At 38.1% G+C, this 13,802-nt stretch overlaps 1 protein-coding gene across 2 annotated transcripts in view; it reads right to left on the bottom strand.

Annotated features, from left to right (window-relative positions):
* Positions 1–2,368: 2,368 nt before the first annotated feature.
* Positions 2,369–13,802, bottom strand: part of LOC124379039 (astrotactin-2-like) — a 362,618-nt gene continuing 351,184 nt past the window's right edge. For both annotated transcript variants that reach the window (XM_046839046.1, XM_046839047.1), the window contains exons 21-23: positions 12,535–12,635; positions 11,402–11,585; positions 2,369–3,516 (exon numbers count right to left, since the gene is read on the bottom strand). In XM_046839046.1, coding sequence (XP_046695002.1) covers positions 3,279–3,516; positions 11,402–11,585; positions 12,535–12,635 — 523 coding nt within the window. In that variant the 3' untranslated portion in view covers positions 2,369–3,278. The remainder of the gene's footprint in view (positions 3,517–11,401; positions 11,586–12,534; positions 12,636–13,802) is intronic.

The following is a 13,802-nucleotide window of genomic DNA, read 5'->3' as shown; positions in this document are numbered from 1 at the left end:
TAAATGTGTTGTAGACGATCAGTTGTCTTGTACAGAGGTAAGGGTGAGTACAGAGTCAATAGAACACTGTAAAATTCCATATTATCGCAAGAAACACTAGATTAATTGAAAAAAAAAAACATTCTATTATTACTTTAAGAAATTAAGATTAGTCAATCTGAAAATTTTTAAGAAATTGAAATGTATCCCCAAGTGCATTCACCTAAACCTTAAAATGATAGAAGAAGAGCTACCTCTGCTGCAGAGGATTATTAGAATTACCAGCCTCAGGAAAAGGCAATTTACAAAAATGCTTTTCAGAGTTTATTTGTCAAGATTAATTCTGCATGAGTCAGACTTTCATAGTCAAAGTGTGGCAAATACTTCAGAAGAACAACAATCAGAAGAGACTTGTTTGGGCCAAGAAACACAAGTAATGGAAATTAGATCAGTTTCTGAATGTGTGATTCCCACTATAAGCATGAAGGAGTGATGGTGTAGGAAAGCTTTCCTGATGACAATGTCACTGATTAGTGGTCACAGTTGAGGGCACAATTAACCAGCTTGGTTATCACATCATTTTGCAGCGAAATGCCATCCCGTCTGGTTTGCACATAGTCCCAACTGAACAATGACCTCAGAATCACCACTAGGTTATGTAAGAGATATTTGTTAAAGAAGGAGAGTGAAGAAGTGCTGCATCACATGACCTGCCCCTCCCCAATAACTCAATCTTAATCCAGTTGGAATAGTTTAGAATGAATTGAACTGGAGAGTGAAGGAAAAGCAACCAACAACTACTCAACTCCAACAAGAACTCATTCAAGATTGTTGTAAAACCATTCCAAGTAATTACCTTATTTAAACATTCTGGGTCATTTAACATGTTTTTTGTTTACTACCTGATTCCATATTTGTTATGTTGTAATTTTTATGTATTATTATTAAGTATTAATATACAATGTTAAAAACAGAAATGGCGGTTTCTGCATTTATACAACTACTTGAGTTTCTTTGTCAGATGCAAAACTATAAACAGAATCCTGTCAGTTTCTGCTTAAGCATCAATTACATAAGTGTGAACTGAGCTGAAGTGTCTCTTTGTAAAACAGGAACAACATCTCACTAAAATGCCTTTCCTACACCCACACACACACACACACACAAAAAAATCCCATTGCCCTGTGGAGTTTGTCCAACCTGGAAAAGTGCATCCCTGCTAGATTCAGGGGCAGATTTAGTGTCCTGAATGGTCAGTACATTTAGCAAAGCTTTAAGTACAGATGATTTACTGGAGTAGTATTGTATTTCAGTCAGTCGCTCGGCAGGAGGAAAGCCTGAGGCCTGACACCAGCAACTTTATGACATGGGAGGAGTGTTTCGAGTTGACAGGGATGAAAGGGCTTCGCTTTAGAAGTGCATACAGTAAAATCCCTTACCTTCAGGTCTGTCCACTTCTTTTACAAGTGGTTAAATCGCTCAATTCTCTCGTTTCTATTGCTGAAAGGTTGCACAATAAATCCGAAATCATGGTCCAGTTTGGTGAAGTGAATCTGACAGCTGAAAATGCCACAAAAGCATAACAGAAAACAGAACATATTTTAGACGTCGGATTTTATTTTAATCGCCACACACACACACACACACAAACACACACCACCCCGCCCACCCAAAAAAAAAAAGCCTGTCAGCCCATCTTAAGGTTATATGTACAGTCCTTTTAAAAAATTACCATCAGGCCATAATATTACACAGAAATTGGGTGTATAATGCAGCATTAAAAAACGGGTTAAAACGTTGTTTGTAGTGAGCGCACAATTTTTCATTTTCCTCGTGAAAAATTGCTTTGCAGCCATCTAATCTATCTTCTCGGATTGACGGTGAATGATCTGCTGCAGAGCCACTTAAAGCGAAGCTAAATAATTATTGTGGTTATGTGGGTGCTCAAAAACCTACAAAAAAAAATCAATAAAGCGTCAGATAGTTTCAGTATACATATTTATTAGAACTTTTCCCCCCTCCCAAAAAAAAGACAAACATATTGACTTGGTACATACTGTATTTACAATTTCTATATACAAGAGTATAATTTACTATCACAATTGATATTACGTGAAATGGATAAAAAAAAAAAACTCAAAACAAGTTGCCGAGGCTAGCTTCTCAGCTTTCGGTTCAAATTTCCCAGTTTTTCTCAGCTGCTTCGGTGCATTTCTCGTTAGGGACAAACGTACAATTATAAGGAATAAACGTTCCTTATTATCATCTTGTGTTGTCTGTCTGCACTGTTTTTTGTCTTCACTTGGTTGCATCTTGATGCACTTTATGTAGCTTTATGTTGTTAAATGTAGCACCAGGGTTCTGGAGAAACGGCGTCTCATTTTCACTGTGTACTGCGTCAGATATATGGTAGAAATGACATTAAAAGCTTCTTGACTTGACTTGTATTTACGAGAAATAAAATAAATAGAAATGTAGCTTCACACATGACGATTTTGCATTTAATGACTAATACTACGAGCTGATGTCGAGATGTTTTGGGGGGTATGCAGGCGAGAACCAGAATCATTTATTTGGATCAACATGACAAACTAATGTAGGAAACATCAGACGATTACACATAATTAATGGACCAAAACATTCTCAATTTGTTCAAATTGCTTTTACGACGTGAAACTTCATGATGTCCAGGTTGAACAATCAGTTTTGAGGATTTCTTTTCTGATCTGAAGAAAGCAACCGAGAAAAACTGTAATGATGTGTCACAGCCCTGAACTAATCATTAAGTTAGCGGTAAGAGGGAGTCCCTTGCATCGAAATAGTCTGCCTGTGAAAAAAAGGAAATAAAGCCACAAGGTTGCTCCTTGTGGAGCGATGAATAGATGGATAATATAGACACCAAAGACCCCTTAAATGTTGGAGATAATAATTTTCAAACGTTGCATTGCATTCAAGATGATTCAAGCCTTCGCATTCTCCATTCCGCTTGCTTCCAAAATATGTTACAGACGCATGTGAAAGGTCTTCGTCGTCCGTCTTGTGTGTGAAAGTTGCAGCACCATAAAGTGTGTACCATACATTCAGGCCTTCTTCAGACTGGTCCTTACAAAAACAACAAAAAAAAAAAGTAAAAAGTAAAGGAGTCCCCCTCCTCCATGCTAAAAGACAAGTCAAAGTGGGACAAAAGAAGTCCCTTCGTTTGGTGAAAAGTTTGAACAGTCTTGCATTTTCGTATAAGTTTAGAAAACTTATCAGATCAGAGCAGAGAAGGAAGGAGTTTTAAAGTTGAACAGGTTCTTTCACCGGAGTTTGGACTTCCCGTATATATTGCGCTGGACAGACAGGATCTTCTCCACACAGGTTAGCCGTGTCTCATGGAGAGAGCTGTGCCAAGTGCTGCTAGCCAATCGCATGTCCTCACTCCTGCACATGACATACGGCATGGACTCGGTCCGGCTCTGGATGTAACCACTCCGGAGAAGAGAGCGGCAGAGGAGGCTGATCCGATCCACTCGTCTTAGGATAAGGTGAGCTTTCCTACAGTAGAGAGGAAAAAGAAAAGCAAATGTTGGTGACTAAATGAATGTTATTATAATGATAAATTAGAGTACATGTACGTGTTGTCTAGATTTTATAAGTCTACATTTTGCATGCCCAAGTCAAGTCTCAAGCTACAAGTTCTAAATTGAGCAGCAAGTCTAACTCTAGTCTCGGATCAAATACTGTACTTGTACTGGTACTGTACTGTTCTTCAAGGTTGGGTCAAGGATGAAGCCAATGAGTCTCACAATCAAGTCAAGTTTCCAGAGATTGAGCTCCAACTCCAAGTATCTGAAAATACCAAGTCTCTCAGCTTGATTTAGAATTGAATCTAAGGTCTTGTCCAGATTCATGTTGTTTGTGTTCAGACTCAAGAGTTGGAGCAGCAAAATCTGGGCCTAGTCTCAAGTTTCTGCAATGCAAATTCCAAGTCAAACCTCAGATTTCTGAAAAGCACTTCTGTTATTTGGACCAGGGGATTTTCTCTACATTTTATTATCTGCAGCTGGTCAGGTTTGTTTTTAATGTAGTAATGATACTTTCCAATGATTTCTATTACAACACACCTGCACCCGTGTGGTTTTGGGAAAGCATGCTAAATATGACACTAATATTCCTGAAGAAACAATGATAAAGGTATTGTCCTTGATCTGAAAAGCATTTGTGGCAAATTTGACCCCACAACCTTTTGATAATTAATGCAAAATTAAAACTGAGCTGATTTTAAGTTTTAGTATTATTCGAAAGAAATCTAGAAAGAATCTAGAATGATATGAGGTGTATTCCATTGAGAAAAAATATATACTGTACTTATAGTAAAAGGAAACATTCATCTCACAACCGAGAGATCCAACAACACTCTCGAAGAACGGCTGTAGCAGGGAAAAAAACAAAAGCATCAGCTTCAGCTGGTAGTTTCATAACAAAATTCTGGTTTGGGACATTGAAAATATTATGTAAGTTGATAAACTCAGCAAAACAATGCTTGGCAGATATAAATGACTAAATGTTTAGGAAGAAAATCTATGACTTTCCGCCATGGTTTATGATTTAACTACAGAACAATTCAAGCTATTTATCCGGGTTTTTTTTTCTGACCAGGATGAAATTCAATAACATCTTTTTTCTCGTTCTTTCTTTTAGTTGTGGAAAATTGTTTTTAAGTGAAAATACAGTGGATAAAGTCTGGATTAGTGCTGGTATAAACTTTTTATTTGGTCCAGTCAAAATCCCTTACTCAGCACTTATTGCTCCAGAAGCTCAGGGAGATCAAATTTTGCTTAAAAAAAGGCAAATCTAATTCTATATCTTATTTATTTTCAGAGGTACCATTTGCATCATGCATCTAAATGAATGGTTTACTTGAATATTAAAACTTTATATCTAAAATCAATAATATCATTAAACAAGATCAGTCCTAAAGATTTCCACCATGATGTGAGGAACATTTTTTTCTCTGAATGACATCAAGAACAAAAGAGCTGATTATGGATCACAGAAGGCCACCATGAGAGGAACCCTGCTCTTATTTATGTCAGTAGGTTGGAGGTAGAACAAGTCAAATGCTTGGTGTGCACATCTACATTCATCACAAGAATCTCTCCCAAAGCCACCATAGCAAACAGTTTTTAATCTACATGACTCCATTATGGCATCATCTCGAACGTTCATGTTCATGTGCTTCCGCTGTCAGTGTCTGAACCAAAACCTCCTCACAAACACTGAGTGGAAAAATCAATGTTCAACATCAATGTTCAGATCTCAGCTCTGGAGTGTAATCAGACAAAACTAAGTGCCCCCTAGCATTAATCTTGGCCTAATAAACATACAATGTGAATTTGGTGAAAATCTGAGAACGTCCATTTTTTTCACACAAACAGTAAGGGGTTAGCCTTTTGTGGTTTTTTTTTTGGTGAAAAACTCAATATTCTGCGATTTTTTCCATATTCACAACTGGTGTTTGGGAGGCCAAGAGTAAGACGGGTGCACTTAATTTTTAAATTTGGGGTTACATTTAGGTTTAAACTAAAGTTAAATTTGGTGTTACATAAATTTTTTTTTATTTTTTATCAGAGATAAAATCGAGGTTAAATTTAGAGATAAACTTAGAGTAAGCTTGCAATATGGTTATAGTTAGGGTTCAACTAATCTGAAGAATTACGATTAAATCTAAAGGCTGGTGATGGAACAGCTGTTTGTACAGTAGCTGCTGTAACATACGTTCTTTTGGCTGGAAAAATTATGTTCTGCAAATGTTTTTAAATTCACACCCTGTGTGGGGGAGACCACGACTAACACAGGGGTGCACTTAGTTTTGTAACTTAGGTTAGATTTTGTGTAAAACTAGAATTAGATTGAAGGTTAGCTTGGAAGTGGTACAGTAGCTCAGTGGTTGAGATGTTGGACTTTTACTCAGAAGGTTATGAGTTCAAATACCAGCTGCCACACCTGGACCATGAATTAATGTTCAGATTTGACTGTGAAGCAAAAGTAAGTGCACCCCTGTGCTCATATTGGCCTCCTTAACATGTAATATCAATTTGGTGTAAATCTGAGAATGTTTAATTTTTTTGCCAAAAAAAAAAAGTAAAGGGTTATTGGTACTTTGCCTTTGTACTTTTTTGGCTCCAAAAATTGATGTTCAGCAAATTTCTTAAAATTCAGTCCCTTCATTAGGGAGCCAAAACTAACATGGGGTGAACTTAGTTTTGTAAATACAGATTTTGCGTTCAACTAGGTTTAAATTAAAGCTTAGCTTGGAAGTGGTAGTTCACTAGTTAAGATGCTGGACTTTTAGCCAAAAGGTTATAAGCTTAAATCCCAGCAGCACCAAGCTACCGCTGTTAGACCTCAATTTAGGCTTGCATTTATTTTTATAGCTAGATTTAAACTTGGGTTAAGGTTATAGCTGCTGTAACTTAGGTTCTGTCTCATTTTGTTCACTGCTACACTGAAGTGCTCAGATCTCCGCTCTGGATTACGCCAGGACAAAAAGAAATTCGTATTGGTCTAAGTTTATATTAGCCTCCTTAACATATAACAACAATTTGGTGAAAATCTGAGAATTTAACATTTTTGCCCTCATTTTACATTTTGGTTTAGGGAGGCCAATACTAACACAGGGGTGCACTTAGTTTTGTCACTTGAAATAGATTTTGCTTTAAACTTGGGTTAGACTGAAGTGGTAGCTCAGTGGTTAAGATGGTAGGTTATAAGGTCAAATACCAGCTGCCACTCCTGGGAAATGAATTAGATTAGATTTGACTGTGAGACAAAAGTAAGTGCACCCCTCTGTTTGTATTGGCCTCCTTAATGTACAGTGTAAATTTGGTGAAAATGTAGGACTGTCTAAATAGGTTAGCCTTTGTATATTTTCTGCCTAGAAATATTGATGTTCTTCAAATATCGGTCGTCAGATCTTATCTCAGGAGTGTCATGAGACAGAACCCAGTGCACCACTGCAAAAATCCTGGCCTCCTAATAGTAAGTGTGAAGTAAATGAAAATCTGAGAATGTCAAATTTTTTGTCCCAAAAAAAAAAAAAAACAGAAAGGGCATAGCATTTATACATTTTGGGTGGGGGGGAAAAAAAGATAAAATCTAGAATTAGACTTACACTTGGCCCAAATGTTGGTTTAAACTAAGATTAAGATTTTACTTTGTTTTAAAGTTTTAAAGTTGAATGTAAATTTCTAGAAAACCTAATGACTCAGAACAGCAGCATTTCCAAGAATCGTAAAACTAGCACTCGAATTCTGAAGTGATAAAAAAACAAAATATGTTTTAGTGTAATTTATATATGTATATACTCAAACTAGCTTGTTTTAAACCAGAACGTTAACTACGCTGACATTTGCAAACTTACTACTAAGACATATTTTTTCCCATATCCAATCTCCAGCTCTCACAGCAGCTCAGACGCATTGATTTCGAAAGGCGAGAACCAATTAGCATCATGGCTTTTCGTTATTGAGTGAATTGCCAGTTCGGAGATTTTTAAGTTGCGAGTTAAATGGTATCCAGTACAGATCATCAGAGGCTGATGCACTTGATGCAGGAAAAAAAATTTGTCATGATTTTATTGCTGCGAATTTTCGTTGCTGCTTATTTCTAATGATGCAAATTGTTGTAATAATATATAATAATGACTTATCTCTGGCTACAAATGGAACGAATAACCTTTGTAAAATTCCTGATAGAAATTCCCTTAGTAGAATTAATCTAGCAATGCTAAGACACCATGCATTAGTTCTGATACCTTATCGTTGCTAAAACGTCTATAGGTCATACACGCCTGTATGGTGGACCATCATGTAATAATAAAATATTTCTTTTTAGTGATGTTGTTTCTCATAAACACTTTCCACCATAACTATAATAATTGTAGAAAAGCTATAACGTAATATACATACATCTCATTTCTTTTTTGTGGACATTTGTGCTCATTCAGCTACAAGGGTGTTCAAGGGTGTACAAGTCAGGTACAGATGAAGGTGAGGAGACCTGGAGTTCAGTCAGCATTTACATTCGTTCTTGTTCAGTTCCAATCCAACTCATCTACAGCATATTTTCATGGTGCAGGCTTTGTGCACAGGAGCATTGCCAAGCTGGAACAGGTTTGGATCTTCTAATTTAAGTGAATGGACAATTTCATGCTACCACTTCCAAAGAAGTCTGATACAGTTGTATTCCACTAAGTTTGTGGCAACAGTTTGGGAAGAAGTACATACTGTATGGCTGGAAAATCTGGTGTCTCTCGGTGTCTTTCTTAAAATAAAATGTATTTGTTAAAAAACAAATCTTCAAATGCAGCTGGTATGCATTTTGCACTTCTTTGGAACACCACCAAGTAAAAACACAGAGAAGAAAGAAGCAATGCTGGGACTGATTTCTGTCGAGCTCTGACTGTGGATTTGTGCCACCTAGAAACCTTCTAGATTTGATATATTCATGTTGATATTTTTCACACACATCACTAAGCATTCCATCAACATCTTCATTTTTTTCGAAAATCCTTCGGATGAGAAGATTAAAGTAGATAGACAAAATACACACTGCCCAATTTAGGTACAAATGACATCAAAGAACAACTGACGGAATTACAAGGTGGTATCAAAAAGGGTCAAGATTAGTTTTGTAACACACCAACAGATGTCAGCACAAGGCTGCACGCACAGTCACATGGAGCACCGACCTTCATAATTCAGTATGCCAAAAGACTTCATTCTGTGTACATCACTAGCTGTGAGACTGGTGACATGTGTGAGAGAACTTGTGATTTAATGCAATACTTAACAATAATCGTTTTCATGTCGAGCTCTCATCGGATATTCGATCTTAACCCCAATCTTGCACTTATCTATGAAGAAGAACCAGAACATCCAAATGGAAGTATATCCAACTCATCTTTTCAAAAACAAATGTCTGAGTGATCACATTTCACTTGGCAACATTGTTCACCATGTTAAAAGGCACCACGAATTTCAACACTCCCAAAAATGACTGCCAATACAGAGCCATAAATGATCCCCAGTCTCTCCTCTCAGTCTAATGCCCGCTGTAGGGCTTCTGCCACACACACACACACACACACACACACACACACACACACACACACACACACACACACACACACACACAAATACACACAAAAATGTTTACCAAATCCTCCATTATATTAATTTTCTGCATGGCATGAATTATGGATCCCAAATTCCAGGCAGTGAGTTGGACACAAGCTAAAAAGTGACGTCCGAGTTTCAGGCTTTGAATTGTCCTTTTGTTTCTTTCCTTTTGCCATCATTCACCCACTAACAAACAGCTAACAATCAGCCCATCTGTACACACTTTGAGGTGAAAGAAAAATAATTATTCAAGCATTTCTGGGATCAAATTCTTCAGGTCCTTGGGAACCTCTTTAATAGAGACGTGGTAGCTCAAAGCATTGGACTTCAGCTTGGAAGGTTGTGAGTTTGCAGCACCACCAAGCTGCCACTTAGTTCTAACTATCAGGGTTGTATCAGGCATCTATTTACAGTCAAATGGGGTACACTGTCAAAGTTAAAGTAGATTTTTAGAAGTTAATATCACTATACCTTTTTAAAATTACACTATAAGATTTTCAGGTGTTTTCAAAGCAGTAAACAAAAGAACACTAAGTTCTTACAATTAATATCAACCTCTGAGTCTCCCTTATGAGACTACAAAAAACTTTCAAGGAAGCAAGAACCTTCAACACTTGAGGAACCCTTTGTTCTGAGAGAGTTGAGACACTGTAAAATGTAAATAAAAATAAAATGCAATATTTTGCATATTTTATAAATCAAATGTTCAAATTGAGGATATGTACAAATTAAAGGAAAAAATAAGGTCATTTTCAATTTGATTACTGTAACACGTCTCAAAAAGTTTTATTAGGTACATTTTTATTAAAATTAAACATTTTGTAACTAATGAAGTCGATTGACAAAAGGACAGAAAGATGATTGGGTATAAACAGTGTATCCTAGAGAAGCAGAGTCTCTCAAAGATAAATATGGGTGTGTTCTGTGGTCAGACAAATGAAAATGTATTTTCTTTTTGGAAACAATAGACACCATGTCCTCCGGACTAAAGAGGAGAGGGACCATCTGGCTTGTTATCAGTGATCAGTTCGAAATGTCGCATCTCTGACGGTATAGGACTGCATTAGTGCCTGTGGAATTGGCAGTTTGCACATTTGGAACACCTCCATCTGAAAACATCTTAAGACAATGCTAACTGCATATGCATCTATTAAATAAGAATGACTTTGTAGTAGAAAAGTCTGGGTGCTGAATTGGCCTGCCCGCAGTCTAGACCTTTCACCATTTGAAAACATTTGGCGCATCATGAAACAAAGGACACCCAGAACTGTTGAGCAGCTACAATCCTTTATCAGACTCATATGGGATAACATTCCACTCCAAAAGCTTCAGCAACTGGTCTCCTTAGCTCCAGGATGTATGCGGACAGAAGACGTGATGCTACACAGTCTTTAACATGGCCCTGTTGCAACATTTTGAGACGTGTTGCAGCCATCGAATTCATAATGACCTTATTTTTTTCCTTAAAATGGTACATACTCTCCGGTTAAACATCCCATTATATGTTTTGTTGTATAATTGTGAATAGAATATGGATTTATAAGATTTGCAAGTCATTGCATTCTGTTTTTATTTACAATTTAACCCCCCCCCCCCCCCCCCCCCCACACACACAAACCACCACCACCCACACACACACACACACACACACCTGGATTTACTAGGTGCCGGAGACCCTGACAGGGAAGTGAAGAGGCCCGTTTTTAAGAGCAACATTTCCACATGTGTACACGAACATGGCCACAGGCCTCAGCACCACTTACTGTTTGCCAAAAGCCACTTTTTTACTCACATTCATTAGACCCCAAAACATTTGGCGCCCCCTCACTGAGAGTCTGGAATAATAACTGTAATTTGTCGACTTTGCTTCGGTGTCCAGTCACCGCTTTTGACGTACAAAAAAAATAAATATATTAATAATAAAAGAAAATCAAAAGGAAACAAAAACATCGGACAAACTTGAATAAACGAATATGAAAATTTGCTGCAGCATGGAGATGGATTCTTTTATGAGATTTATGTTCTTATGAGATGGCACTTCAGTGGAACAAGCCTGCTCGTAATCGCTTTTATAGGCCTGGATTTGCACTGGAAGCCTAAACCAACATTTAGTATGCCAAAATTACTGCTGACCACAGTGTTTATGTGTACATACTGTATGTGTGTGACGAACTGGAGAGAGTTTAGAGGAAGCGAGAGAGAGATGGAGAAGAGGTTTTAAGAGTTACAGTATCTTTACTTAATAGAGCGACTCTCACCTGGGTCCTAGCTCGTCCTCGCTCCGCCACACAAAGTCCCCGAACTTCTCGTAGTGCGAGTTGTAATGGTGTTGTACACGGTACAGTGTGGGTGGAGGAATCTCCATCAGCGTGTTGTAGGCTGTCTGCTGTTCTTTGCCACTTGTGTAGCCATTGTACAGGTTGTAAACCCGGTCTGCAATCTCTGCAAGACGGAAAAAAAAGCAGATTGGAAAATTTCTCGGGCGTTGATTTGGAATCGAGTTAGCAAAAAGGATGATTGTTTTAAGTAGTATTGACAAAAAAAGAATCAATTATTTTAATTAATCAGAAAACATTAAATGGGAGGGTCCAGACAGTGACACTGATGCTAGTACTGATGGTTGTATTGATTTGTTTGAGAAGGTACTTGCTTTATCAATCTACTCTAATATTAAAAAAGGGTCGCTCCCAAAAGGATCTTATGACAAATGTAACATCAAAAGCAGGAATCCAAAAAGAATTATAAAAGGATCTTCATGGAAAATAATTCTAAACAGTATGATGATCATTGGATTTAAAAAATTCAAACATGGGGTAGGATGTGGGATCTTTGCTAGGAAGAATCCTAAAATAGAGAATTCTTGGACCCCGTTATGCTTTAGGATCTTTATTCAAATCTTTGGAAGAATCTTTGGCAAAAAACTTTGATCTGAAAAATCTTTGAAAAAGATCTGAAGATTTTTTGGTTAAAATCTTTGATCTGAAGAATCCTAAAGAGGTTTGAAGTAGAGAGAATGGTAGAAAGTTTGTTAGAAAGAAGCCCAAATGGATCCTTAGTTTTGTCCATTAGTAAAATCTTTAAATAAAGTTTAGACACTACAACTTTAGAAAAAGAAAAAAAAAATCTGACTAATCTTTTCTTTTCTTTTTTTCCTGAATGTGCAGCAGTTCTGGAGTTTTATTTTGACTTTCGTGAGTTTGACCACTGATGATGTCATCCTAAAGGAAATGAAGCTCTCACACCTTGGCACCTTGACCTGCCATCTCACCATCTGGTCAGCGATGTAGTTCATTCATGCCAGTAACAGGTGTGAAGATACAATCTCCTCAGATGGATTGAAATGGAGCGAGGTGAGGGAAGGGGGGGCTGGAAAGAAAAAGTGGAGGCGTACCTTCTGCTCTGCTGTCATCCACGATCGGACAGGAAGTGCGCACTGTCACGTAGCTCGCCTCAGACCGGCTGCCTCGACTGTCCAAGGCGTACAGAGTGAACCTGAGACGAACAAGAGAAAGAGGAAATGTGATGATTGGAGATTGAAGAAACAATGCAGAATGTAATAGAATTACCGCTTTTAAAGAAGTCATTAGAAACCCATTAGACTATTGTACATAAAAACAAACATGGCCATTTCGACCTGGAACCTGCTCACCTCTGAACCCAAGGACATTTAATCTTGATAGCATGAAAGCATGCGGTTCTTTCAGCAACCTGTCTGGCCTTCTGTCCTGCGCTACTAGGTGAAAAAACGCGTCACTGACCTTCTTAGGTCGAACAAACTAGGAACTCGTGTTTGAAAAAACAGCCATAACTGACAACAGGCGTGTGTGGGGCCTGCAGAATTCCAGAGGATTCTGTTACATTTGGAAATTGTCCTGGCAAAGGGAGCTTGAACGAAAAAAAAAAAAAGAAAGGCCAGCCATTATGGCTAATAGCTGCTTAAATGGGACTCCCACTTCCTCTAATGACAGAGTTCCGTTCAGCAAATACAAAACACATTAAAGCTCAAGGCCTGCGTGTTCTCGGACCACCCAGTGCAGAGAAATGATGCTCAGCTGCTGGACGTGGACAACTCCGAGCTGCCGAGGCTGGCAGGGTGGACGAATCTTAACAGCAAATCTGCTGAGGCGGGTTTATGCCGGTACGAGATATCAAAAGCTTCACATGCCTCTATGGAAACGGTTAACAGGAAAAAGAGTGTTGAATGGGGAAATTTAGCGCCGTAATGAAGGTTGGGTTTAACTTCTGCCCATGTCTATGTCTCAATTTTTGCATCGTCAGCAGTTATAATTGCACATGCAAGCAAAAAACGAAGGAATTAACGAGGGATTCTACAATCGGAGTGCCATTTTTTTGTCTCACCAATAGTCAGTTGACAAACCTGGATGTAAAGTAAAGATATTTGAAGCCCAGGTAAAGGGCTATTTACTGTACAATAACCTCAGCGATAATTGCTGTTTTAGTGCCACACTGACACGTGTTTGAGCTCCATTGTTGGATCCTGAGCTTGGGCTTGGGTCTGTGCAGGTTTTCTTTCGGTTCTTTCTCCAGGTTCCCGCCATGTCCCCAAAACACGTCCATGCAAAATTGTCTGTCGAGTGTGTAAATATGTGTGTGCATGTTGCAGCGGTGGACAGTAACAAAGTAAAAGCCATTTGTTAC

The sequence above is a fragment of the Silurus meridionalis genome, chromosome 25 (assembly GCF_014805685.1).
Source record: "Silurus meridionalis isolate SWU-2019-XX chromosome 25, ASM1480568v1, whole genome shotgun sequence".
Taxonomy (NCBI): Eukaryota; Metazoa; Chordata; class Actinopteri; order Siluriformes; family Siluridae; genus Silurus; species Silurus meridionalis.
Note: the sequence above shows the minus strand (reverse complement) of the source record. Positions and strands in the feature narration are given on the sequence as shown.